The sequence below is a fragment of the Salminus brasiliensis genome, chromosome 4 (genome assembly GCF_030463535.1).
Source record: "Salminus brasiliensis chromosome 4, fSalBra1.hap2, whole genome shotgun sequence".
Taxonomy (NCBI): Eukaryota; Metazoa; Chordata; class Actinopteri; order Characiformes; family Bryconidae; genus Salminus; species Salminus brasiliensis.
The window spans coordinates 40,079,233-40,107,121 of record NC_132881.1 but is presented as its reverse complement, the minus strand read 5'-3'; the positions used below and the strand labels follow the sequence as shown (position 1 = coordinate 40,107,121).

The 27,889-nt window shown below is 40.7% G+C and overlaps 1 protein-coding gene across 1 annotated transcript; it reads right to left on the bottom strand.

Annotated features, from left to right (window-relative positions):
• Positions 1-703: 703 nt before the first annotated feature.
• zdhhc5a (zDHHC palmitoyltransferase 5a) lies at positions 704-27,028 on the bottom strand. The gene is made up of 12 exons (XM_072678447.1): positions 26,613-27,028; positions 18,068-20,080; positions 15,636-15,757; positions 14,338-14,495; positions 13,860-14,032; positions 12,053-12,155; positions 10,417-10,508; positions 9,275-9,401; positions 8,138-8,255; positions 7,276-7,388; positions 3,780-4,720; positions 704-2,674 (listed from the first exon to the last, which is right to left on the bottom strand). Exons 2-12 carry the CDS (start codon positions 18,220-18,222, stop codon positions 2,443-2,445), a joined length of 2,334 nt encoding a protein of 777 aa, XP_072534548.1. The 5' UTR covers positions 18,223-20,080; positions 26,613-27,028; the 3' UTR covers positions 704-2,442.
• Positions 27,029-27,889: the final 861 nt, after the last annotated feature.

The following is a 27,889-nucleotide window of genomic DNA, read 5'->3' as shown; positions in this document are numbered from 1 at the left end:
ACTATTTACATGTTTTGGAAAAGGGTTTTAAAGCTGAATGCTAACTTAAGAGTATTTGAACAAGCAAATGTTGCACAGACAAGCATCAGATCTTGTGTAGGATGCACAAATACAGTAAGTAATTGTCTGCTTACAGCAGAGCTTGGGAGCTATTTCGAAAACAAAAATGATCTGGACAAAATGAAGTGCAGAAAACGTTTACTGCGGCCGATTTCTCGGTCCAATACAGTTTGTAAACTTCAGCAAAAGTTTCCTCAGACCAAGCATCACATGCTATTTTGGCCAGTCAGCAAAATGTGTTCAGGGTGTTCATGCTTGTGCATAATAGGGGGGAAGGGCAGGGGTGAAGACGTGTAAACATTAGTGAGATGTTTGGAAAGTTGCGAGACATTGAAAGGCATGAAAAAGGATGAAGGGGATGCTCTATTCATGCTCGAAAATGGGCAACACTGACCTCTGAAGCCTAGTAGTGAAATCCTATTTGAAATCATGAAATAATACTTATAGTAGTGTAAAGTTAATTTGCTACTTGCATTTGATATGAAACTTAACTAAATATTATTGGAGAACAAAGCAAATCAAATCAGAAACAGAAGACATGGTTTGATTATTTCTATTACAGACATATGAAACCGTACAATTAAACAGGCAAACAAACCCATGTTTAACTTTGACATCAATACAAATGAAAGCATCAAACGAGTGATTTATAAAGAGTTTATTACCAATGCTCAACCACACACACACACGCACACACACATACCTACATTCACTCACACTGAGCTATACAGTACACTTTTTTTCCTTCTCAAGTAACCTACTGATCCAGACCCCCTACTGAGAGGGCATCCTTGAGCTGTTTAACCAGCTGACAAAACACTTTTTGCCAGACAAATATGTATTTAGTCTTGCCTTGATCTAAATTTCCATCCAATGCCACTGACAATTCAAGGAATCACCAAAACAAGCCCTGCAAAATGTCCACAAAATATTTTTTTTTTATTTTTTTTAAAGAAAGTAAAAATTAAATAATAAAAAAAGGCTTTTCATAATTCATAATTACAGTGGTCACACTGATCGGTTCAACCACTGTCCTATCAGAGTGTGCAGATATATCGTAGTTCCCCATCTCACTGGCCAGCTAGCTTGTAATCATAATTGGTCAGCTAGACAAGGCCACCAGAGAGTTATCTCTTTAAACGATAACTGAAAAAAGACATTTATCAGAGGCAGACAAACTTTACAATGGATCTCCGAAATATATCCCAAGAAACAGGCAAACCTGCGTGTGTCGGATGTGTTCAGATGCTACATCTTAGCGACTGTGCATTATATAGATTTCATCTGGCTGATTTCATGGTTTGTCTTTACCTGGAGACACAGGCTCAGCCTCAGAGTGGCTGTAGCAGCTGTCAATCAAAAGTAGGCAAGACTTTCCCCCCACCCATTTGACTGGTTAAAAATCCAAATTGGACATAAATCTCATCAGCCATAGTAGAAAAACAAAAAGGGTGCATTCAAACAACGCATATTTTAGGCAGGTTCAGATCTTTGAATCAGAAATGCTTAACATACACAGGTGGCCCAAAGAACCTGCATAAAATCTGCACTATTCAAATATGCCCAATATTATTGATCTCATCAATAGCTATTTATAAATTTATATAAAATAACTTTGAAATTAAATAAAAAAACAAACAAAAAAGGATTTCTCCTTGATTTCCAAGGCAATTGCTCTAAAACACCATCTTGAAAAAGGCTCGTCATTAAAACAACCAATTCTGCCATTTCATTTCCAAGCAGCCCACTACTTAATGCTTTGCTTCTCCAGTTCTGATTGGTCAAGAAGCACAGAAGCAGAATGGTCAATAAGCCAATCACAGTGGTCCAGAGTGGCAACCGCATGCCATAAAGTCTCGGATTTAAATCAATCTACTTGGAGAAAACCCCTAGGAGAACAACCAAACCCATTTTCTCTATACAGAACATACAATGCATCATTTACATCCTTGTTATAGAGCAATCTTTTTTTCCTTATAATGAGAAAAAGAAAACAAAAAAAAGCAGTCCAGGTATTTGCACACCTATAAAGTGTCATACCTCCTTATTAGTGATAAGTCAGGAAGTCCAGCCTCGAAATGTGAGGGGATTAAATAACAAGGTGCCACGTTCGAGCAACAGCACTCTACTCCTCCTCCTCCTGAGTGTCTTCTCTGACCATAAACCTGCTGGTCAGTTTTTTGTTTTTTACTTTCCTCATCTGTAAAATCGAAACTGGTGGTGATGTCCTATTCTTGATCTTGAGTATGCACCAAGAAATGTCTGCTGCACACCACATGCTTCACTTCCAGCAGCAAGACTCTCCTGTTAAGAGTGGGCAGAACAAGGTGGTCCATGGCCCAAGCTATTGTTACCATGCCAGTCAAAGCGGTTGCCCATCACTCAGACTGATATCTCATAAGTGGTCCCTCCAACGCCCGTCACCTTCTTCACCCCACCCCCAGGCTTGTGGGCGGGGCTCGGCAAAGAACCAACACTGGGGTAGGCCTGTCCTGGGCGGGTGGAGACACTGACTGGATGAGAAGGAGAAGACGGGGTAGAAGAAGGAGACTGAGGGAGAGACGATCTGGGCTGCCCGTTCGTCCGACTATAGGATCTCATCTGAATCTCGTCCCTGAATATATGTGATAGAAAGACAGAGACAGAGACAGAGACAGACAGAGAGAGAGAGAGAGAGAGAGAGAGATCTAAGCAAAAAGTTCCATATATTACGCAGACAAAAGTATCGGGACCCCTGCTCATTCAGTTTTCCTTCCATAATCTAGGATATTAATACAAAAATAAATAAATACATTAAGTAATTCATTTTTAAAAAGCCTTTTTGCTAGATTCTGAAGCATTGCTGTGAGGATATGAGGGCACTTGGTGACAAGAGTTCTCATTCCAGAAAAGTCTGTTCCACTGCTCCACAGCTTAATGCTAAAGGGTATTATACCCCTGACATTGGGCTCCAGAGAGTCCTATGCTTCTCTACAGGGACTACGCAAGCAGTGTGCTCAACATTTGCACATCTGTGTCAGCATAAGTGCAACTTAAAGTAGCTGAATGTACTCTTTAGAAGGGGATTCACAAACATATAGTGTACATGGAACATAATCAACAATCAATTTTATATACTATTAAAAATAATAAATCTACCCAACTGAGCACTACAGACTTGCTTAATACTTTCATGAAATAATGTCTTAATAAAGTCAGGCTTGTATCTTTGTTTCTGAGATACAGAACTTTGACTTTGCTCACGATGACCAAAAACAACAATTTTTCAAATCTGAAACGACACAAAAAAACTCACTTTCCACAGTTTATGCACTATTTATATGTACAGAGATCATATACAATTACAGGCCTTCATTGTAACAATTTAAAAACTCTGTCAAAAGTGCGGACAGGCGTTTCTGACTATCCAAGTCTGAACTAAACAAAATTTTAAACTTTTAAAGCCGAGGTTTTATCGCACTGGTTCAGGTAAAACCTTAACTATGTAAGCATAATGATTTGCAAGCAAGCAACAGCTGGCAGTGAGTCCAAGCAGCATTCAATGAGGCAACAAGAGCTTGAAAGGAAATAAAAAGGTGGGAAACTCCAGAAAGGTCAAGTTAAAGAGAGAGATGCACTCACAGGAGTCTGGGAGGAGGAGGAGTAGGAGGAGGAGGAAGGAGGCAGCAGGCTGCGCAGAGCGTCGAAAGGCTGAGGGGGGGGGGGGTGGTGTTACTCACTTGGGCGCCTGGATGCCCCCTCCCCCGACTGAAGCGGAGGCCTTGCGGACCAGGCGATACTGCATCTCAGCAGCTGCGGCGCTGGAGTAGGACAGAGACTTCCCTAAGGGAGGGGGGTGGGGAGAGCGGGGCGGATGGGTAGAGGGGGGCAGCGGAGCGTCCGTGGAGCGAGTGCGGTACGGGTACGAGGGCTGTGACAATCCTGAGTCAGACAGGAGGGGCGGGCGGGCAAAGCGCGGTGGCCGGTGGTGGTGGTGGTGATGATGGTGGTGGTGGTGATGAGGCTGCGTGTCATGAAGCAGCCTCTCGCGCTCTCTTTCAGGTGGGGGGGGTGGGGATGAGGCAGAGCCACGTAAGTAGGCAGTGCGGTGCGGAGAAGCAAGCAGGGCGGAGCTAGAGGCAGAAGACTGGTGGAGCTCCGCCTCCCGTTGCTGAGCAATTTGCGCAGACAGGAACGGAGAGCTGTAGCCAAGCACAGGTGTGCGCGCTCGCCCAGGAGACAGCTCAGGCGCTGCAGACTCAAAATCTGGGCTTTCGGATGGCGTGAGCAGGCTGTCATAGGACAAGCTGCCGTTACGTGGGGCTGGCGGAGGCGTCTGATTGGCTAAGCTCTTGTAGCTGGTGGAGGTGGTGGCCTCTGATGGTGGTGCGTTGTGGGAGGAGCGAACGCTGGAGGAACGTGAGGCACCTCCAGAGAGCACAGTGGGGTCTGAGAAGGAGGGGTAAGAGCGTCCCCCCAAAGAGTAACCAGGGATTCCGGGGCCCGGAGGCACACCCTGGCCTACAGTAGGTCGCTCAACTACCCCACGCTCTCCTCCTCCTCCTCCTCCTCCTACTCCTCCCTCACGGCCATCCAGACTGGGCTCAGAGCGGTAGCCTGGCTGCTGACTGGACTGGAGGAGAGAGGAGGAGGACTCCTTCAGACTGTCCCCACGACTCATCTAGAGAGAGACACAGACAGAGTGAGAGAGAAACAGAGAAAGTAAGAGAATGGGAGAGAGGCAGAGAAAGAACTGTATTAAATATAGAGGAAACTGAAATTGGTATAGGAGGAATAAGACAAAGCTGAGGAGAAGAAAGAAAGAGGAGCAGTAATGCTGGAATTGTAGTAAAGGCATAAGCACTGGGGGTGAATAGGACATCAGCTATATTAGGGCAGGGATGGGGAACTCCAGTCCTGGAGCGCTGGATTTCTATCTTAGAAGCTGGAACATTTTCTGCTTTGCACAACCAAAGTAATTCTAAACACATTTCAAGATGTTGAAGTCTGGGTTCTTCTCTGTATCTTTTAACAATTGTTTGAATTCTAGTTTTAAATACTTACGCAAGAAGAGAATGATCTTATATATAATTTCTTCAGTTATATCTCCTGAATTTCAAGAAATATTAGGGCCCAATTTAAAAGACAGAGGACTGAATAAATAAAGGACGGGCTCGGACACCCTTTTTTGCTGTAAAAGCAATTGAAACTTTTTAAGGCATGTCCAGTCAGGTTAAAATAAGTCTCAGCATTTAGAGCTCCTCCTGTAGAGATCCTGTAGAGCTTCCAAGATCTACAGTTCACCAAGCTGGCCACAACAATGGAGGTTTTGTCAGATGCAAGCTCAACGTCTATCCGCCCGTCCAAATGAAAAAGTATCTAGTAAATAAGACCCTCAGGTGTCTGCCAACATGCATACTTTATCAACACACACCCTTGTGTGTATACAATCATCTCACGTATGCAGTATACACTGTTTAAACAATGCTGGCAACAATATCAGGCTAATGTCCAACGTCTGGAAGTTTCCATTACTATTGTAGACACCAACTGTTGGAGGGTAACAGCAGAATGTTGAGTTAAAATATTAGGACAGGTCTGCCCATAAAGTCATCCCCTAATCTGTAGAATTTTAACAATACACTCTGTCCATGGTTTGACCGCATCCATACTGTTGCATTATCTACTAATGCGACTAGAGCTGGGAAGAGGTATAAAGCGGTATAACAGAATGCCTGTTCCCCATTTGTACGGTCACGATTTGTACAATGCACACGGTCACTTTAAGACTAAGCATTGCTCTATATTTTGAAGCATTGTTACCCATGATTGGGTCGATTTCTGACAATGTTTTACTGGAATATTAGTACAGCAAAACTGAAGACAACAATGGAGAGCTTGGGATGTGTTCTACAGCTACAGTGACACCATGAGAGAAGGAGAGAGAGAGAGAGAGAGAGAATAAAAAATAAATAAATGCTTGGATGCTGAGAGTGGCCAGAATTCACAGACGCCGTGGTGGTTACAAGCAAGGATGGACAAATCAGAAGTCCACACCGTAGATTTGTGGGGAAAAGGCAGTGCTGGTATCATGTAATTTGCAACCCTGAATGACGTAAGCATTTTGCAATATTTTCTCTACATCATAAGCCATCTTTGCCATAGGGTGCCACCACCAGTGATTTAACAGACACTACCAGCAAAACATACATTTCCTCCATTTTTCATTGTGAACCAAATCCTTCAAAAAGCTCAAATGGCATATAAGGTATGAATGATGCCACAGGAAAAAAAACTGTAAACATCAATCACTTTTTTTGCTGCCAGTGGAACAAAACTGCGCTGCTTTAAGCCAACAAAATGGACAGACAAAAAAATCAGCAAATCAGCAAAATGATGTAGTGCTGTGTTGTGTTTCTAATTTGGTCTACCGTAATCCAGTGCTGTACAGCCACAACTCGTTCAAACACACATCCATTAGATGTGCACGGTGCTGCTAAATCCAAGTCTGCCTTTCTCTCACAGCTATGCTAAGAGGACAGATGGTGAGTTTGTGTGTGCTGATGGAAATGAGGAATAATGAAAATGATTGGAATTTTCTATCAATTAGTAACTGCCTTACATAAAGGGAATCAGATATTGAGTGCAGTGTTACCCAACTGATGTACCAGGGCATATGCAAAGAAAAAAAAAAAAGGACAAAAGACCAAAGGACAAAACTACCCTAAACTAAAAGAATAAATATTCAAAAACAGCAGAGAACTGAAACTTCATGTTAGCATGCCTAAACAATCATAGACTTGAACCTGTGAGACAAATTTTCTAAGAGTAAGAGAAAGGCTTAGAAACAGACAAACAACACACACACAGACACAAATGTACAAATAAAAAAAAAAATGAGTACAGTGTAAACTTACTGATACTGTTCAACTGAAAGCCACTGGGTCAACCAAATCAAAAGAAAGAAAACACATTAATGCAGAAGAATGGATTAAAAACAGAAAAAAAGGAGAGGATTTAAAAATATCAAGCGTGAAAGAAATCATAACTAGACACATGCAGCAAGGGATGAATGATAGTGGACATATTAATCACGACTTCTGCATGAAATCACAGAGCCAGACTGATTCACACATCCACACAAATAAGTAAACACATACCCTTGTGAGGTACATGCTGTCACCAGTACTCAAAAAAAAACCAAAAAAACATGTGACACACACAAACACAGGTTACCTGGTTGGCATAGGCGTGTGTCAGCGCGGTGTGGTTCTTTCCTGGGCTGCTGTAAGTAGGTCTGTATTTGTACATGGTGGGTGTTGGTGGAGCTTTATTTAACAGGCTGCTCTCTGGAAAACAGAAGAGACATGTAAGCAACAAGGAGACAGGAAATAAGTTTGTCTAAAGGCATAAAAAATATAAACAAAACATATAAAACAGATGCAAGCCACATATAAATAGACTGGGGTTACATATTCACAAAAAAAGGAAAAAAAAAAGTTTATTATTTTTCTAAAATTTGCTTATGAAACTCCTCTCCCCCTCCATCCACCAATGCAAATATTCTAGTAGCTCTTTGCATCCTGGCTCACCTGCCAGATGGAATCAGCTCAAACTATTAGTAAAGCACCAGATAACTGCTTAAAACAAGCCATAAACATATAGGTAGATAGGTCTTAATTTCCAAATCTCATAAATGTTAATATCAGCACTTAAGACACACATGAAAAAAACTAATATTCACACAGATACACAATTAAGATCACTGCATCACTTAAGCTTTTACTTTTCAATACAGCTTAGATTTCTGATTTTCATGCTAGCACAAAACACTAGCATCCATGTCAACAACAAGTCAAAACAATAAGAATAACACTTACATACATACATAAAAGATGTGTGTGAGGGATGGGCATTTTGAGTAATTATACGATTTCACATAAAAAAGTGCTTAAAATCACTCGAATAAAAAAACAAACAGACCCTTCAGGCACTTTGTGTTGAAGTATGGGTTCTTGGTCACAGTAACCAACAGAACCTACCAGACTTTCTGGCAATCTCCACAATGAGCATTGTTTTCCCCCCTAATTCAACATACCTTCAGAGTGTCCAGTGGATCCTCTTGACAGGCCGGGATATCTAAGCTCTGGTTTAGGAGGAGGAGGTGGCTCAGCATCAGCAGACTGACTCTCCATCATCTCTAAGCTACTCTTAGACTGAGGGAGAGAGATAGAGAAAGAGACAATTCATGAGTCAGCATAGAATAGCACACTTAAGAAAAAAAAAATGGTAAGAAGAGTGACAACACAGACAGGATTAACTGGCTTTTAAGACAAACCGACATATATTAATAACCATCTTTAGTGTCCAGGGAAGGCTTTCTACTAGATTTTGCAGCACTGCTGTGAGGATTTTATTGCATTCAATGACAAAAGCTTCAGTGAGGTCAGGATAGTAAATGATCACCAACCCACCTCATTTCCAACTCATCCCAAAAGTATTGGATGGAGCACCATCATTCCAGAGAACGTAGTTCTACTGCTCCACAGCTTAATGCCAGTGGCCTTATACCCCTCTAACTCATGTCTGGCATTAGGCATGGTGCCAATAGGTTCATGTTGATCTGCTCAAGACATTAGACTACTCTACTGACAATACTTCTCTACAAGTCCTAGACAAGCTGTGTGTGTGCGCATTTGCACATCTGTGTCAGCAATGGATGCAACTTAAAGTAGCTAAAAGCATTCATTAGGGGTGTCCACATACTTGGACATACAGTGTAATGTGAAACAGGACCATAAAAAAAGCTCATGATAAATGCAATGCTAACTTAAGTCATGTAAATATTTTTTGTAGCTAGTTAGTGTCACTGGCTGGCACTAGCTTTAAACATAGGAGAGAATAAAGTTAATGACCTGCATTTGCACCCAATATTCGGTCAATATTAAGGAGTGTCTTTCATATATGATCAAACAATTATTAGATTGTTTCAAGAACCAGCAGTGACATTTCAAATTTCTCAGTAACAAGCTTTATTATAGTGCCATTATAGTAATAGACCTAATTTGCATACATTGTTTAGGGAGTCAGTAATTAGTGAAAACTACAAATGAACAACTGATCATAGACAGTGGTAACAATTGTGAATGTAGATGAAGGGGGGGGGGGGGGGGATAAATAAATAAACAAATAAATAAAAGCACAGAACAAAGGGACGTGTGTGAAGATGACCTACCCGGTGCAGATCTCCTTGGATACCGTTGTCGAGCACCTTGGCTGCCAGCTGTGCCTCTGAGAGCTGTGGCCGAAGGAAGGGGGGCTGTACAGACACTGTCTGAGCCCTCCGCTTCCTGCCTAGGTACCTAGGGTGGATAAATGAAGCATTTTAAGCGTTACCAAACATTGTTACGGACTCCCTGATATTACCCCAACAGTAAGGTTTAGAAGAATGTGAACATTTTCTAAAATCTCTGGATTGTCTCAAAAGACAGAATAACAGAAGAAAGATCAGCATTTTAATCAGTGGAATTGGAGAATTCTGTGCGTTGCCATATTTTCCATCACCATGTTTTCTTTATTGCTGAATGCACTGTGACAGTTTCCAAGTAGGCAAGCATACACACTCACAAGACAAATAATGTAATTAAGGGCTTATTACTGATTTATATCAAGTGTTCAATGCAATATAAAACATTAGACTTTTTCTTAGAACATGTGCAAGCTGCACTGTGCAAAGTTACACAGTGCAGTTGTCAACATGCTAAGCCCGGAGTAGCCATTATACAGGACTTTTTTCCCTTTTTAAAAAATGCTACTCAATGTTGCTTTAAGAAAAAAATTATCCATATTAAAGCTAAAAAGTAAAACAAAAAAATAGTTATGTATATTGAGGCTACTGGTGGAAAGCTTTAACATCTTTAACAACACATTATTTGGCTGCTTTTCATTTGAAGCGTGTTTAGGGTTAATCTTTAGCCCATACAGCTGTAAAGATGCCAAGAGGGTAAGTCCAGGCTTAGAGAATTTGGGTTAATATCCTGAAATTCTGCACAAATCTCCAAGAACTACTGTTATACCGCAACATTTCCTACAGATAACATTTCATATTACAATATAGCACAGCTCTACCTGAAACAGTGTGGTTTTCCAGACAGATTAACCCCAGGACTGCAGTAATCATGCATCAATGGAGAATGTTCAATGAAAAGCCTCTTTTGCACAAGACCAGAACATGTGTAATGATGGATAAATGAAAGTGGTGTTTATATAATTTGTTGTGATGAATTCTAAAGAGTCTCAAGTCTTCAAAATGGTAAGTGGATGGAAAGGAGAGATGGTGTGAAGACAGGGATGTAATTGAAAGTGTGAAGGACATGCCTGGGCGCCTGTGAGCTGCAGAGAACGCGGGACACGTTTCTCCAGCAGCCGTTAGTGAAAGGGTTCACTCCTCCTCTGAACTTCCCCGTCACCTACAGAAAAAACAGAGAAATCAACAATTCTGGTTAACACTATAATTTACACACCTTCAAACACAACATGTTTACATCACAAGCCATGTTGCTTGTCTGATATTTCTGCCCAGACACTTCACATTAGTGTTTGTTAGCATCCGATTTCTGTCTTTAGCGTGCTGTTGAAGGACTTGTGTGCACACATTTTGTTTTGTAAGCCACTGCTGATGGTGCTTCCATGGAATGATTTGATATGCGATAGAAAAACCACGCACATAGAAACAAACATTCAAATCTATCCAATCTAACGGTTCTCTGCTGGGTTTTCCTAGGAATTTTTAATTTTTTATATCTGCTGCTTGATGAATGTGTGTATTTTCTATGTTTGCGTCTGTAAGTAATATAATAAGTACACTGTCTGTATATTATTGTTCTTATACTTTTCTTATTGCCTGTATACTGTGTGGACTGTCTACACTGCCTGTAAACGATATGTACATGTTCTATATATTGCAAAGAATACTTGATACTACACCAATGGCCGGATCCAAGCTCCTTGTGCACATGATAAATAATAAAAACACATGATAAATCCCGGCTCTAGTTGTTAAATGTAATTCAAATGCACTGCCCACTCCCACAGCCACATAATTCAATTCAATGGCAAAAGACACACACAACACAGATTGTATACATACACCTTGGCTGATGCAGATAAAACTGAGAGCCTTACCTTGCTTTTTGTCACAAATAACACAATAACACAATAAGACTGATCTGAATGGTAGCACACTTTATTCTGTGTTTGCGTGTTGTATAGTTGTCTGATGGGCATTTGTAAAGAGTTAGTCACAGCCCCATGTTGTGCCAATTCAGCAAGCTAGATTTATCAGAATGGCAGAACATACGAAAGTACTGTACCAAGCTAAACCAACTCAGCAAAAGTTACCAAATATCATAATATTATGAAGGACTGATTAGCTCTTGATAGAGCTCTTGATTGTGCACTGCATAAAAAAAATAATAATAAAAATTGAGGGAGACTGATGTAAATGGATTAAATCATCTGAATATAACTTATTTTGTAAAACAATCAATCATGGAAAAAAAGAAAAAAATACCTTAAAACTGGGTCAAATGGTCAATAAATTAAGATTTTAGATCTTTACAAGATTATGGGAAATCTGGTCAATATTGTGATTGGTTTGCTACAGTACACAATATTTTTTTGAAATGCTTGAATGGCAAATAACAATTCTGGAAAATAAATGCAGAAACAGGAGAAATAACAGTCAGGTATGGTGACTGTTATGATTCACACAAAGGGAGGGAGCGACTGAAAGAGGGCATAAAGATTAAGATTACAAGCTGTGTAGAGGTTACACTCGCAAGGTTTATAAAACTGCCTTACAAGGATTATAATCTTACCAACATGAGCGTTGTTGGACCAGCAAAACAACCAAGACTGCTAGAGATTATGACTGTGCATGTCATGCTCATCCACCCACACACACAGACAGACAGACACACAGACAGATAGACAGACACACAGACAGACACACCTGTTCATTAGTAGTCCTGCCTCTTGCCACCAGCACAATGTGGAACCCCGTAAGGCCTGCTACCGGGATGAAGAAAAGTCCAGCAACACACATAACAGCCATACTAAGAAGAATAATGTCAAGGAAACAACTGGAAAATGACACAAACACACATATACAGAAATACACTAATTATACATCTATTTTTATTGCTAATTATGATATATATATATATAAACACTATCATATAATATAAACACTGACCCTTATTCATGCACTGGCCACTTTATTAGACATGCCTATTTTGTTGACCTTGTGAATACAGCTGTAGAGCAGTTAGAGACTATGGCTCTATATAAAAGTTTGCGGTAGTCGTCTTCTACCCCTTCATTAATATTCATTGTCTGACCACAGGACATCTGTCAGCTCAATATTTCTGGTTAACAGCCTACACTCAAATAAGAAGTGACACTGAGGTGTGTAAAAGTGTCTCTTATGTTTGTATCAGTCCAATAAATAACCAATGTGTCACCATCAAGTTAGTGCAACTGCTGTGCAGAGAACAGTCCACCATGCAAAATATATGGGTAGAAGAAAGATAACATTGCCTTTTGACCAGTGACCAACGATCCAATGAGCAGGGTCAATACACCAGTTGCAAATCCACCAAGTATAAAGCTGTCTTAATATACAGAACTGTTTTCCTGGGTTTGTCTATATACATTATTTAATCTCTATGGTTAGAGATGCTACACCCTGCTGAGTGTTCCTGAGTTATCAAGCCCGAAAGAAGGCCTTGCATCAGGTTAAGGGTTAATAAACTACCATTAGTTCACAAATAATTCACAAAAATCCACCATTAATAACAAAACAACTACTTTTCCCCTTTACACACAATATCCAGAACCTGTTAAACACAGAACGGACTGCATCACATCACATCACATCCATTTTAGAAATCAAAGCATCCCTTCATAGCCGGACCGGGTTACTGAAATGCTCAGCAGTCTTCAACGAGCCCAGTAACAAACCAGCAGAGCTACCTGATCAGAGCCTAATGAAGATGCAGGTATAGATCTAATAATAATAAAAAAAAAAAAAAAAAAACTTTCATCTGGCTATGAAGAAAAAGACCCCTGCATGCCTTCACGTCATCAATGGAAAATTAGGGAGTAGATATAAATATAAGATAATATAAAATAAATATGAGATATAAATATAAATAGAAGAGACATAAAACCAATGCATTTATATTTATAAATATTTTACTAGAGCATATCTGTTTACTACTATGGTCAGATGAGGTAGAGGGAGGATAATTCACAACAGGAACACACTACAGGACCAGGGGCATCAGGAGGGCCCACAGCATTATCACATTACACACCCTCAACACAGCCTCTTCACGCTCCTACCATCGGGCCGCTACTGTTGTTCAAATACTGTTTACTTTTGTACTTGCACGATGCATTTTACATATGCAACTCTACTCGACTCTAACTTTCTTAACTTAGCTTTACTTTAGTATTTTAATTATATTTATTATATTCTGTTTCTCTCTTTTTATATTGATATTCATAAGACTGTCAGTAAATGGAGGAACTGCAAAGTAAGAATTTCATTGTACAGTGTAACTGCTTGTTTCTGCTGTGCATATATACAATAAACTTTTAAATCTTGAATAATTGTGCAGCAACATGCAGGCTGTAGTCAGTAATCGCAAACCTACAAAAGAGACCCATAATGTAGGTGCAAAAACTGGTAATTTAGTGCACTGAAGCACTTACTAATGGTTCCCCACACAAACCCACATAGCATAGAAGGATACGTGACGGCGGAGTGTACTCTGTCGAGCTCCTGTGTGTGGTTGAGGACGAAGAGTAGGCCAAACCCGAAGACGCCCATTATGTGAGCAGTCAGAGAGAGCAGGAACAGGAAGAAGTAGCGGTAGTTCCTCCTGCCTATACAGTTATTCACCCACGGACAGTGGTGATCAAAATCCTACACACACACACACACACACACACACACACACAGATTGAGAGAGAGAGAGAGAGATTTACTTTCAAGGCATCTGGACACATATGCTTACTCACACTCACACACACACACACACAGGCTGATTAAGATCAGGTACACTCTACTTAATTAGCCTAATAAAACAGCTAGATCTTGTCAACACAGCAGCAGCAAGAATGGTCTAAGAGAGCGAGCTTAAGAGAGTGAGAGAGATAAGGAGACTGGGGACTGTGGGTGGTAAAAAGGGGTTTGTATGTGTATGTATGAGGTTATGAATGGATCCATACCTCCACACAGTTGTCACACACTGAGCAGTGTGAGCAGCGAGGTGGTCGGTAGAATCGACAAGTTGAGCACCACTTCATGCGCACCTGTATACCACGAATCTCCACAGTCTTATAGAGTGGAGCTCGGAAATCATCCTCCTTATCCTCATCTTCTTCCGCTGAAATTAACACGCATACAAAAAAAAAAAAAACTTGAGGCATTTCACTTTATCCATCATCAATCACTGACACAGCTCTCTTATTACCATGTTGAAATAACTCAGGGGGGAAAAATCGTATTTTGTAAATGACTTAACTGGCCTATCTGCAAGAGATCTTTCTTTGTACCGAGAAGGTATCCCTCTCAGAAACACTATTTATTAGCAGTCTATTTTTTTTCAGGTGGACGCCTGATAAACTATGCCAAACAAAGCTCTTGTATCTATATAGTATTAGATTTACCAGAGGAGAAGTGTCACATTACCACATTTACATCAGTTGCATGTAAATTTAAAGTTGAAGTTGAAAAGACACTGAATCTAGTTTTAAATAATTTGTAATTTTAGGAAATTTTTGTTTTGTAATTCAGAAATGTGTTTAATATCCACTGAAGGATCCTGGATACATGCATTCGTATGGCAACTACATATGGCATCCATCAGCCAATAAGGCCAAATATCTTTTATATCCTCCAATGATGGGTGACCTCTCCCTAAACACAGATTATATGAATCTGAATGGAACTTAATGGAAGATTCTGACCACTGCTGAGTTCAGAAAAGAAATTGCAGGTAATTCGGCCTAAAATCTTCTCAAATGATGAGGGAGATAAACACAGACATGGTTTATCCACATCCAGTTACAAAGGAGCCCCCATTAAAGGGAGAATTACCGCAGGAACCAATGTAAACTCAACCTTGGCTGAAAAGGGCTTAATATGAATGCTGTTTACATTATCAGAATCCAAACTGAATCAGAAGTGTTCTTGTAGCTGATATTTAGGTGTATCCACTACAAACACAAACTCCAAATTGGTTTTGTTGAATGTACTGAAAAAAAGGATATGTGAACACTTCATATCATCGCATTGTGGTAGCATTAATGCACTGCACATGATCATTAGCATGGTAATGTTTTCATGGCCACAAATTGCCACAACTGCCATTTACACCTATACTGTATGGAACCAAGATACCCCTACCAATGCAAACGTGTAGATACAGCATGAAGACTGACAACAGCCTAGCATTAGTAATCTCTAACTGTGCACATAACACACACTCACACTACAAACATTATAAAAGTGGATAGTAGGATACCTCTAGGGAAGATGCCAGGGTCCATAAAAGTGGCCATGCAAAAGTTGGCCAGTACAAAAAGGAACATGATGCCATTATATATTGGCACAGCAACTGAAAACTCCTCTGAAAGCCACGGGCACCTGGAGGAGAAGAGATAAAACACAGGAATGCAGTCAAAATACAAACAAAATAAAAAAAAAAAACCAAACATTAATTTGTCTCTGAAACAATGTATGAAGACATACAGTGTGTGTGTGTGTGTGTGTGTGTGTGTGTGTGCATGCATGCATGCATATTTCGACAGCGTGAGACTCTGCAGGGCTGGTGATAGTAATGCTGATGCTCAAGAATTTGGATTCAGGTAAAGGGGACTGGTTGTCATGGGAACACTGACCCATATTTGGGACTATAAGCTGGCCACTCCATCTCACTCACACTTACACACACAAAAATAGAAACAATAAAACTGAAACATCAATGAACTGCTCAACTTCCTGGCGAGAAACGATTGAGAAAGATTACTGACAAACAGGTAAAGAGACAAAGAGACTGACACAGGAGAAGATAGGAGGGGAGATGAAGTAGAACATAAAAGCAGCCAGTAAACGGAAGGTGGAAACGATGCAGAAGGGAGGAAGAAAGACCTAGAAGAGAGCGATGCTGGAAGGGCTGGAAGCTGGAAAGGTAAAAACGTGGACGAAGTGAAAGACAAATGAAGGGTGCTTGAGGATGGTTGTGTTTTTCGGGTGGTGTACAGCAGATGTTGCCCTATTTTCACTGATTTTTTTCTTTAATCTGAGGGTTTGGTGAGAAGAGAGGGATCAGACCAACTGAATGACTGAAGCTGAGAAGGGAGGTGACTGTGTCTGGCTGCCTGCCAAACACACAGAGCTTATGTGCGTGGAGTTTATGTGAGCGTATGGAGAATGATTCAAACAGTGCAGAGCTCACAACTGGTGACCCTGAGTGCGCAATTATGAGTTACTGTGAGGCAATGGACAGCACTAGTAGTAGTACTACTAAAGGGAATCAGCTCAGTGTTTTCACGGCTGCCCGTCTCAGCGAAGCAGTCACTTTAAAGGCTAAAGTTAAAATGCTGAGCTCTTATTAGCTGAACCTGAAAGCCTGGAATGTAATAAAATCCATGATTAAGAAACGATGCAATTAGTCAGATCCTGGAGTACAGCCGCCTTGCTTACTACGGTGCTTTCTAGGGATGCACTGTGAGACTGAACCATATTGGTATCATATTTAATGTCGGAATTTTTTAAATATGTGTCAGCAGTCTGTGTTTGTGTCTAGTATGTTTATTATGTTACAAGTCATACATGCGTGCTCTTGCCAAGATGCATTCCTGGCACATGTAACACACTTGGTGTAAAGTGATACGGACTAGAAGACAATTATTAAAATAAAAAAAAAAAGGTAAGGTACCTTGTATTATTGGCTGTAGAGGTTCTTTACCAATTTAAAGGCTTTTCACACTCACATCTCTTACCAACATGGTTCTTTAGAGATCACATGTGGTTCTTCATTGGAAATCACTCAAAGAGCTATTGCTAGCACCTGTTATGTTTGTTTTACTTCATCTGTAACCCTTTGCATGCAATGGTTCCATACATCTGTAACGTTACTCCAGGTAGTCCCAATGACTACACTATATAAACGGCATCAGAATCTGGCATCAGCTCAGAAGCCCCATAACAGTGCATCCCTAGTGTCTTTCCAGCTCTAACCCCCCTGACCCAACAAATTAGCTAATTTAAAAAATCAACTGGTTTTTGCAAGCAATTTAACATAAAATTAGTTCGGGCAACATATACATTATGTGGACACCCCTTCTAATGGATGCAATCAGCTACTTTAAGTTGCGCAAATTGCTGACAGAGGTTGTGCAAATGCACACACACACACACACACACACACACACACACACACACACACACACACACACACACACACACACACACACACACACACACAGCTTGCCCAGTCCCTGTAGAGAAGTACTGCCAACAGAACAGGACTCTCTGGACAGGTGTTCTCTGGAATGATGGATGTTGCTCCATCCAATACTTTTGGGATGAGTTGGGTGGTGAACATCCAACTTCCTGACCTCACTAACACTGTTGTTGCTAAATTCAATCAAATCCTTATAGCAATGCTGCAGAATCTAGTAGAGACAGCAGGATAATATCTTTAAATTAAAAACCTTTGATCTTCATTTGACAAAACACTGACAGATGGAGGTAATACAAGTAAACACAAAACAAGAAATGTCTTTAATAAAGAAATATTTTTTTTTGCGAGGACTATAGCATAAAGACAAAATGCTCATGTTTAAAAATGTCAAAAAATTACAGCGTTTTTATTGGGGGGGGGGGGGGTCCTTTTTTACATAACTTTATCATGTTATGCATTTGATTGTGTGTGAGGCACAGCATACTCACGTGAAGCAGAAGAAGAGTGTGGTAGCTCCCACGAGGAAGGCTGTCGCTGCGGACACTGGAACATAGCGACTGGGTCGGAGGGGGCGGGACGGAACAGTGGGGTGGGGTGGGGAGGCGGGGCCAGACACACCCCCACTCTTACTGCTGCTTGGCATCACCCAGGGAAAACCAGGAGCATCCGCCACAGGAAAAATGTCAATCTCAGTGAGCAAGGATGTGAATGCGTAAAAGGTGTGGGTAGAGACTAAGGAAGGAGAGACACTTCTTTTCTCCCTCGCTTCAAGGTAAAGAAAGGCCACAGCCTCTGCATAGTTTCAGCAGAAAAGTTTTAAACAAACAATAAAAGGTACAGAGCAAGAAAAAAAATTAAACAGCAGGGATTGGGCTAAAGCGCTCTACACTGCACAGGTCAGGATAATGAGGTCCATTTATTATCTCTTGAACCCTAGAAGCCACAAAACAAGAAAAAAAATGAAAGTTCCTGTGAATGGCTTACTTAAAATTATTGACGCAACTCTTAAAAAGTAGGTTCTCTGTACTTTGCTTGGCTTCTCTGCGAACCGTTAGCAGTGCCACAAAGACAGCACTTATACGCAGGGTCCGATTCTGTAAATAAGCACAGTCATAAAAGCCCTTTCAAAGTAAAAACACTGACAACAAAAAGCAGTAGAATAACCAAACAATAAAATAAAAATATGGCTCAAGTTTTTGGTGGAAGTAATTAAGTAATTTAGTTTAAGAATAGTGTTAAAGTAAATTGTGTGTTTAATTAATCCAGTCCTGTATGTGAAACTTAAAGACCGTATAATTTAAAGACTGAGTGAATTTTGTGGAAAAGAAATTGGTTTTACAGTACAACTTAAAGAGGTAGAGAAGAAAATCTTTATGACTTGGTTTAGTCAGTTTGTCTTTGTATCTTTAGCAAATGTTGGCTTAGTAGGGGGGAAAAAAGAAAGAAGCTTTGCCTTCCTGACAGGCACATGAGCTCTGAGTGCAGTTTAAAGCTTTCAAAGCCTCCCCAGAGGGCCTGGTGTTTGGTTAGAAAAACAGCTAAACTAAATCAAAACCTGAAAAAACACAGTAAAATGGAGTAAAAAAAATAATAATAAAATAGACTCCACACGTCTACCGTCTTCTTTTTTACAGCAATGTTGGAAGGGCTATGATGTTGGCACACAAATAACTGGCAGCTCAAGCTTCTGATCTCACTGCTCTAATGAAAAACGTAAAAATACCTTTTGTCATTTCAATCAACACTGTATATCACTACACAGAGCATGTTTAAGCCTCTCTTTACCAACTCGAAGCATTCTTGATCTGGGCCAAAAGGCCAAAGACAGTGAGGGATCAGTTTAGAGAGACTTCTCACACTCAGTTTGTGAGATATAGGCAACAACTGAGACTAGAGGATGCTTCAAGCCTATTCCTAATAGCACGGACAGTTTGCTAACCATCTACACGAGCAATAAGTCAAATAAAAAAAAAAAAACAATTATAAAAAAAAAAAAAAAAAAAAAAAGAAATGCCCTGAAGCGCAGCACTGCCTTCGAATCTTAAAATAGAGAAAGCTCACTCCAGAAACTCCTGAGCCCTGATTCAGGTCAGTGGAGCGACTTTGAAATAAAGACCACAGGGCTATTAAAGCAATTCCGAAACACTCCGGTGAGCGTGTGTGTGGAGACGAAATGGAAAACCAAAAGTTCAGCTTTGCCCTAGGAGACTTCAGGGACTTCCTCACGTACTTCTGTGTTGCGGCCAGCTGTTGTTTCTTGGCCGATGACGGAGCATTACATAAGCGCCTCGGAGGGATGCGGTCTCAAGCCCAAGCGACTTGGGCCATGCCTACAGTTACATTAGTGTATGAGTGTGCATGTGCATACGTGCAAGAGAGTATGAATAATCCATAGAAAGGAGAAAGAAGTCCAACAGGTTAACACGTCGGCCTTCTGCTGCAGGGATGCTCCTTTTTGGAAGGTGTGGTAGAGCGCACAGCAGCCCACAAACAGCTATTATCTGAAAGAAAGAGAAAGAGAGAAAGAGTGATAAATTATTCAGGTTAAAAGGGAGCCATTTCCCCCAGAATGACAGGTGACTATCCTGGACTAGCTGTCAAAGACAGCATTGCAAAGACTGGTCTGCACTTTCTCACATTCAGATTAGATCTGACTGCACTGCAGGGCGTGTGTAAGCGAGTGTGTGTGTTAGAAAGAGAAGGAAAAAAAAAAAAAAAAATCATTGTATTCACAGCGCATTACTCTGGAGACAAGCACAGACAAACCGCTTTACCCTGTTAACATGCTTCAGTGGTCTGGGCTATTTTCTCATCATTCTCTCTATCCCGGTCTACAAGGGTACTATAAGTTACCCCCTCCCCTCTCATCAAAACACCTGCATGGGAGATAACCCAGTGACAAATCCACAGTGAAGCTGGCTTTCTATTTTCAAATCAATTTTTTTTTATAAAAATACAAGGAGCCTCAGTAAACTAACAATGACTAGTTGGTAATATGTGAGGTCAAGATGCTGGAGCATCACCACACCACCTCAACCCAAATGTATGAAGCACCATCGTTCCAGAGCACACAGTTCCACTGCTCTACTGTTCTCCATCCATCGGTCATCTATATCTATCTACATATGCATATACACATTATATACACACACATACATATACACACAGACACACCAGCATAATTAGATTACGTATTTAAGCAACTGAATCTAATCTACAGCCCTTTTGTTGCTGTTTTTACAATTAAATAGTCCACACAGAAACAGAAAACATTTTCCAAGACCACTTCAAGGCTGCTGGATTTGGTATGACTAATTAAAGCCATGTGTGTAAAGTCACAAATGAGGATGTTATATTTTCCGGGATATTATATTTTCTCCTTTTTCTCGCCTAGCAACTCAGTCAAACAAACAATTCTCATACAAACTGTAAAACAAAAGTCATGACCAGCTGTTTTAATACATGCGAGTAAAAGACAAGGTGAAGAGAATTCAAAACAGAGCCACATTATTTGACCAGACTACGTAAATTATTTGATTCATTAAATAACCATAGAAACAAACATCAGAAAGAGCTTTGGGTCACTATCAAGTTTTACAGGATACTGAGTTTATTTGAAGAAAGCTGAGATACCTCCTTTTCCCTCTTGATATCAAGGCAGATACCAGACCCTCAAGTATCTGTGAATACAGAGTACCTTCATCACACCAAAATACTTTTTCTACCCTAATCTATTTTTACTCCTTCAATAACCTTTTTAAATGGTGATGAACACTGCCACAGTATGGAAACACGTACGAGTAAGAAAGAATAAATGGTACTAAGCTTGAACAAACAGCTTCATTTCAAAGCAATGGAAAAACCTGTCAAAAACCGGCATAACAGAACCTGAAGCGACCATTTTTGCTGCTGCTTGTCTTAACTGTGAAATAATCACAACACTGACATGTTGCTTGCTTGATACAGTACTGGTATTGGTGCAACACTACTTTATGTTCGAGGCTGTTTTACATAATGCGAGTTTGCAACCCATCAAATTTAGAACAAGCAAACCACTTTCTCCTAAATTATAATTTTTTTATAATATTTTGACTTTGTGAAGGAGTGCACAAGTGAACAAGGGAAACAAAGATAGCTCCAGTAATTGATCCCTCTAGGACGAACTAGCATCCTTTTTAAGGGTACAGAGAGAATGCTTGTTACAAAAATTAGACTGCTGATTGGCCGTCTAAATATCAGAAGTGTTAGTACTTCTGGATTAGTCCCGTCCAGTCCACCCGCTTCCAGCAACAATTAGCCCAAATATAAGGTATGGAAGAAATACTGTTCAGGAAGCAGTGTTGATTTCTTTTTTTAAACAATATCAATTCCCAGTAAAAATAAATAAGAAAATATATTTATTTGATTTGCTTGAAACAATGTGTTCACTGTGGAGCAGATTAGCATGACAACAGTAAACACCATACAGCTGAGCTCTACCGACCAGCTGTCATTAGAAGGTCATGTTTAAATATTAAACCGGTCACTTTCCAAACTAGCTCAAGGACATTTAAAAATCATCCTTACAGTTCACACTTTCCATTTATAGGATCTAGTGAATCAATAGCTTTAGCAAATTACAAATACAACAGGTGGGTAGTTGGATAGCTTTGCAGTAGAAGCTGCAAAACAAAAATTTTTAAATCATTCAATTAATTTATGCAGCCAAATAGCAAAACTGATTTGCAACTAGACATGGATTATTGATCTGTCCATGCTCTACCCACAAACGCCTTATTTTGTAACCACAGTTGGAAGACTGGCTCAAATTCCCACTTTAAAAATCCTAATTTCTATTTAAACTGGACAGTCATTTGCTAAAAAAACTTGCTACAAAAGCTGCGTTTCCCGTTTAAACCACTTTGCTAGGGAACAAAACCTCTTGTGTTGAGGCTAGACTGGAAATTGCACTAGATTTTTTGCCACCAGGCTAACATTACTTCGATTACATGGTAGACAGAGATGTGTGATACAATGTCTCATCAGGCTGAATGGGATTTGTCAGTGTGCAGTAAAACAGCTGGTAAAAAATGCCTCTCTGGGCAGAGCCGAGGTTGGTCAATTACTGTAAATCTGGTCATGGGACCAGACTGAGAGTAATCCTGAAACTTGTCAACAATGATTTACTTTGTATCTAAAAATCCTCACTTTTAACCCTAACAAATAGTGCAGGAGGTATAATTTTACAATACAAAAAAGTATCCATCTAAAAGGTGCTTAATAAATGTACACTTGCAGCATTCAGTTGACGCTCTTATCCAGGGCGACCTACAATGTTACACGTATTACAGAGACGGGCCAATGCAGTGTTAGCAGTCTTGCCCAAGGACTCTTATTGGTGTATAGGTGCAAAGTCATCTAGACCAGGAATCAAACCACAGTCTCCCACATGGCATGTTAGCTCACTGGTGTTTTCTATGGCGCCACACAAACCAAATACTATATTATTTTCATAATAGAATAATTATTATGCATTGACTTGATCATCACACACAAAAGTTAATAATGGAAATATGCTCTAAAGCAGTACCCTTCTCCCAGTGTAGATTTGTCTTTCTGCAGGTTTCAGCTCCAACCCAAATCCTACACGCCTCATTCAGCTAATCAAGTACGTCTGAGGGCAGTAATTAGATCAGGGTGGGGAACTGAGGGCTGGAGTAAAGCACAGTTTGCTCATTTCTTTGCTCTTGCACACCAACTAATAATGGTAATTAGCTGATGGGTTCAATCAGGTGTGCTTGAGCAGAAAAATCACCAAACTAGAAGAATATCGGGCCATCCCGGACCAGAACTGAAGAACCCTGAATTAGATGGACAGATGGGGTCGATTATGGTTGGAGTCTGTAGGTAGGAAATTCTCCAGAAGCAGGGTGGTGACCACTATTCAAAACCATGGGACACTGGTAAGGTAGTAGAACACTTTGGGTTGTAGCTCTGGTTTGAGACTTTCTCTTTTTAAAATAATAAAAAAAAAGACCAGAGTTGCTCACTAACTCCGTGTTTTCTGTGTTAAAGGTCCTCCACATGCACCTTGTGCTGACCTACATCTAATCCCTCTTCATCTGTCTCTTATTCTTCTCCCCAACTGACACTTTTCAGTCAAACTATTCACTGACACTGAATTTTTTAAAGGTGGAAAGGTTAATAGACCTTCCCCCCTAGATTACACTCAACAAAGTCTTGACAAAAGACATTGACGATAGGCCTTTTTTCTATTGAAAAGAAAGCCGTTCACGACAAAGTACGCTATAGAGCCAAACCTTTTCAAATGTAGGTCAAAACAGAAACCATCATGGTGCATTTGACTACACAACAACTACAGCAAAACACCTGATGCCTTTCACTGAGTGACCTTCATACAGGGATGATTTACTCACAATTCATCTGATAGTAGTAGTAGTTAGTTAGATCTACCAAAACATTTTCACATATTTCAAAAAACAAACAAACAAAAAACTGAACAAAAATCCATTGTTTCATCAGAAATAGTGTGTACATATTTATGTATGTAGGTTCATGTTTATCTGCTCCAGAGAGTCCTACTGTATTCTACTCTAGTACTTCTCCACAAGCTCTGTGTGTGTGTGTGTGTGTGTGTGTGTGTGTGTGTGTGTGTGTGTGTGTGTGTGTGCCTTTGCACATCTGTGTCAACAATGGGTGCAACTCAAAGTAGCTGAATGTATTTGTTAGAAGGGGTATCCACAAACATTAGGACATGGTGTATTGTATAGTGTATTATTACATTACAGCACTGTATTTACACATGCACCCATTTAGCCTACAGCAGTTTGCACTTTCTAGGAAGGGCTGTTTGAATGAGGCACAATCCAGAGCAGCCAATCAGAACAGAATGACAAGATACGTTTAATTTTAAGGAATAAAAGAGTCATGTAAAAATAAATGAGGGCGGTTCTGTACATAAACCAAAACAGATGTCAAATGTGGACTTCAGGGAATAGGATAAAATTTTACTTTCACTTTTCTTTACTCAGTCTATCAAATATGATCATATTTCCCTGCCATTTTACTCAGTCCTATATCGAAGAGCAACAATACCACTCTGTATACTGTATAAACACACTAAGCCATTCACAGAAGGGAAGGCCTGAGGCTTTTTGGTAAGAGCATTAGGAGCAATAATCACAACAAACAAATGGGTGTTTAATGCATAACAAACTACCCATTTGTTTTTTTTGGTCTCTCTTCTAATTGGTCTCCAAATTAGAAATGTGTATTATGAGACATTTAGCTTTCATTTTCTCACCATAATCTACACCTCTTTGTTGCTTTGCCAAGAGCAGTCCAGTCATGTTGGTTCGCCCAGAGCAGAGACAAACCGAACCACAGATAGATCTACACTGAATTCACACAAGGCTGATGGTGATGGTGCTGGTTTATATTTACCAGTGCCAAACAATGTCTAACTAGTGGATATGGGGATTACAAAAATACAGTGCATTAAGGTATGTGCATGTATCCCTGGGTTAGCTAGCAAGGTCTTGAGCAAGAAACAGAAGCAGCCTGGGTGTAGATGCTGCCACACAAACTGCTGCATTGGTTATAATCCACCGGCTGACATGAAGGATGCCTTTGGATCCCATAGACTGTGCTGTAAAACAGTTGTGTTCAGATATTCTTGCTTCCACAAGCATTTCTTTCGGTCATTTCAGACATTTTGACCATAAATGATGAGCAGATACACCCTGGAATTTTATCTCCAGGTGTATCTACAGAACAGGATCTACAGGAGCTGCACCAGCGATACTCACACACTGTGCCGCACAGCTGGCCAACAGGGGGAATTTCTTCAAAATCTTGCAAATCTGACGCCAATAAAAGAGTATACGAAACAACACGAGACCCCTTAACCCGTTACACCGATCAGAAAGCCCAAACCGCGTGTAGATTGCGTAAAAGGGCTGTGTGTGTGCAGCCAGGCACCGTGAGCGTGTCAGGGTTTTTTGGGTGTGTTTCGCTGCAGCTGTAATCAGCAGGGCCCGGAGCGAATCCGCGCTCTGTCTCTGCCGCCTTGGCCGCACTCTCTCCGGCTTCGGGCTCAGGCAGACTCCGGTGAGTAAACGTGGCCCTTTTAGGGTGGGGAAGCCAGGCAAACCCAGGCAAACCCAGCCACCGTGTAAAACGGTTCCTTGGCCACATTTCTGACGCTATCGAAGTGAAACCAATATGCATAAAGCGTCCCGTAAGCGTGCACCCAAACGGCGGCCGTGTGGTCAGTTAAATAGGGGCGTTAATCACGAGCTGCAGTGTGATTCACCGCCGGCGAGGAGGAGAAGATAACCCCAGCTAGCTGCCAAAAATACTTAGCATTAGCTGGCTAGCGGCAGGCTAACAGATATGGTGTGTTTCGAGCAGCTGGTTAATTCAACAGATTCACAACCAGGCTTATTTTAGGCAGAGATGTGAGAAATGACAACCAGCAGCTACAGAAGTGGGTCAGTTAGTATAGCGAACAGGCAGTTAGGTTGCTAGGTAACGTTAGCCTGGAAGCTACTGAGCTAGCTAGCTAGCTACCGCTAGGAAACCCTTCCCGATGTAGCTGCGACTTCTCGCTGGATGAACGCCGGAGCTAAACGCGGTTCCTCCGGTAAATTAAACCCACCACCACCACCAAGACATTTAGTTAGCCAAGTAGTCAACTCGCTAAAACACATTTATTTATTCATACACTAGCTAGCTAGCTAAATATTTACGACACAAGTCACACGGTAGAAGTGGTAGATAGCTAACACTAGCTAGCTAGCTATAGCTAACTAGTTTCATCATATGCAGCACACACAGACTGTATGTATGGCTGTGCCTCGTACTGTATAAATATTTTGGGAGATAAACGTTTTGACAGATTAACTAGCTAGCTAGCTAACTAGTAGCGAAAACCTAGCATAGCTAGCAAACCCAGCTTTGATAGCTTAGCAAGTCGCCCGTTTTCAGACTGCTTTAGTTTATTAAATAACACAGAAAACAGTGCTGACCTACCTGTCAGTTCTTGTACATCTCCACGAGTCGCCTGGTCAGACTGGCCCAGTGTAAACAGCGCTGAATATCCGCTCTGGAAGATTATAGCTAGATAATGGCTTTAATCTCTCGTTTGATTCTTTGGGTGGTGGGTCTCTCAGCGAAGTGGCTATCTGGCTAACTGGCTAGCCATGTAGATAGCCAGCTAGCTAGCTTTACGACCAAGTGTTGGTACAGCCCACTTCTTGCAACCTAACAAGCTTTCCTCAACTCAGTGAAACAGTTGGACACTAACAGCTCCCCAGTACAAGCAACGATTTCGCCTGCTTTATAATGCTGCAGTCAGCATAACGCGAGCTGGCTGCGTTTTCTCGTTTAAAGACAGTGCATTTTTCGTTTTTTCACCGCACAGCCTTCACTTCCAAGGGCTGCCCCAGATTACCCCGCCTCCTCTAATCCCATTTGCAGCGAATGCCGATCAGACGGATCATGAGGACCAATAAGAAAAACAGAAACGTGCACTGGACGAGGTTATGAACTCCCAGCTCTTGTGGCCTTCACGAATGCTTTGGTTCATAAAAATGAATGCCACACCTGATCCCACACCTGAATGACCATAAGGGAAAAAGAGAAGCCAAGAGTCCAAATACAGACCCAAAATTTTAGCCATGAATAATAAGGGATTCAGAAATGGATAATAAAAAAAACCCTGACACACTGACATAGTAAAAACTGCACTGTGTGTTGTTTGTGTCTATATGAGTGTGTGTCTGTGAATACGCTTACACCAAGGATTAGAGAGACAGCAGGAGTTTTACAGATAAACCCACCCGCACCCACACCCACACACCCACTCCAATATCCCCACAAAGCTGACCAACATCTGTCACACCACCTCCTGGATCCAAACAACACAAATCTACACGATGGGATGAAAAACACACACAATGCATAAGCATAATGACACACAGATGCCTGGATAAATTAAAACAATCAATGGCGGTTTGATTGTTTTAATTTATCATATTTAGTTTACCATAAATTCATGACAAAAGACAATGACAGATTTACTAAAAGCGCGGTGTTTCAGGGTTATCGTTCAATAGCATGTTTGTAAAAGTTGCCATTTTTTGGATGTTACACAATGGTAGTGGATGGGACTCTTCTCAAGGCCGAAAAAAGGCTGGCATAGTCACAGAAACAACAACTAGGAATACGAACCAAATACTGGAAGAAAATCATCTGCTTTGGAAGAGAGTAAAATGAGGATCCACACAAAGTACAAAAGACATTTTCAC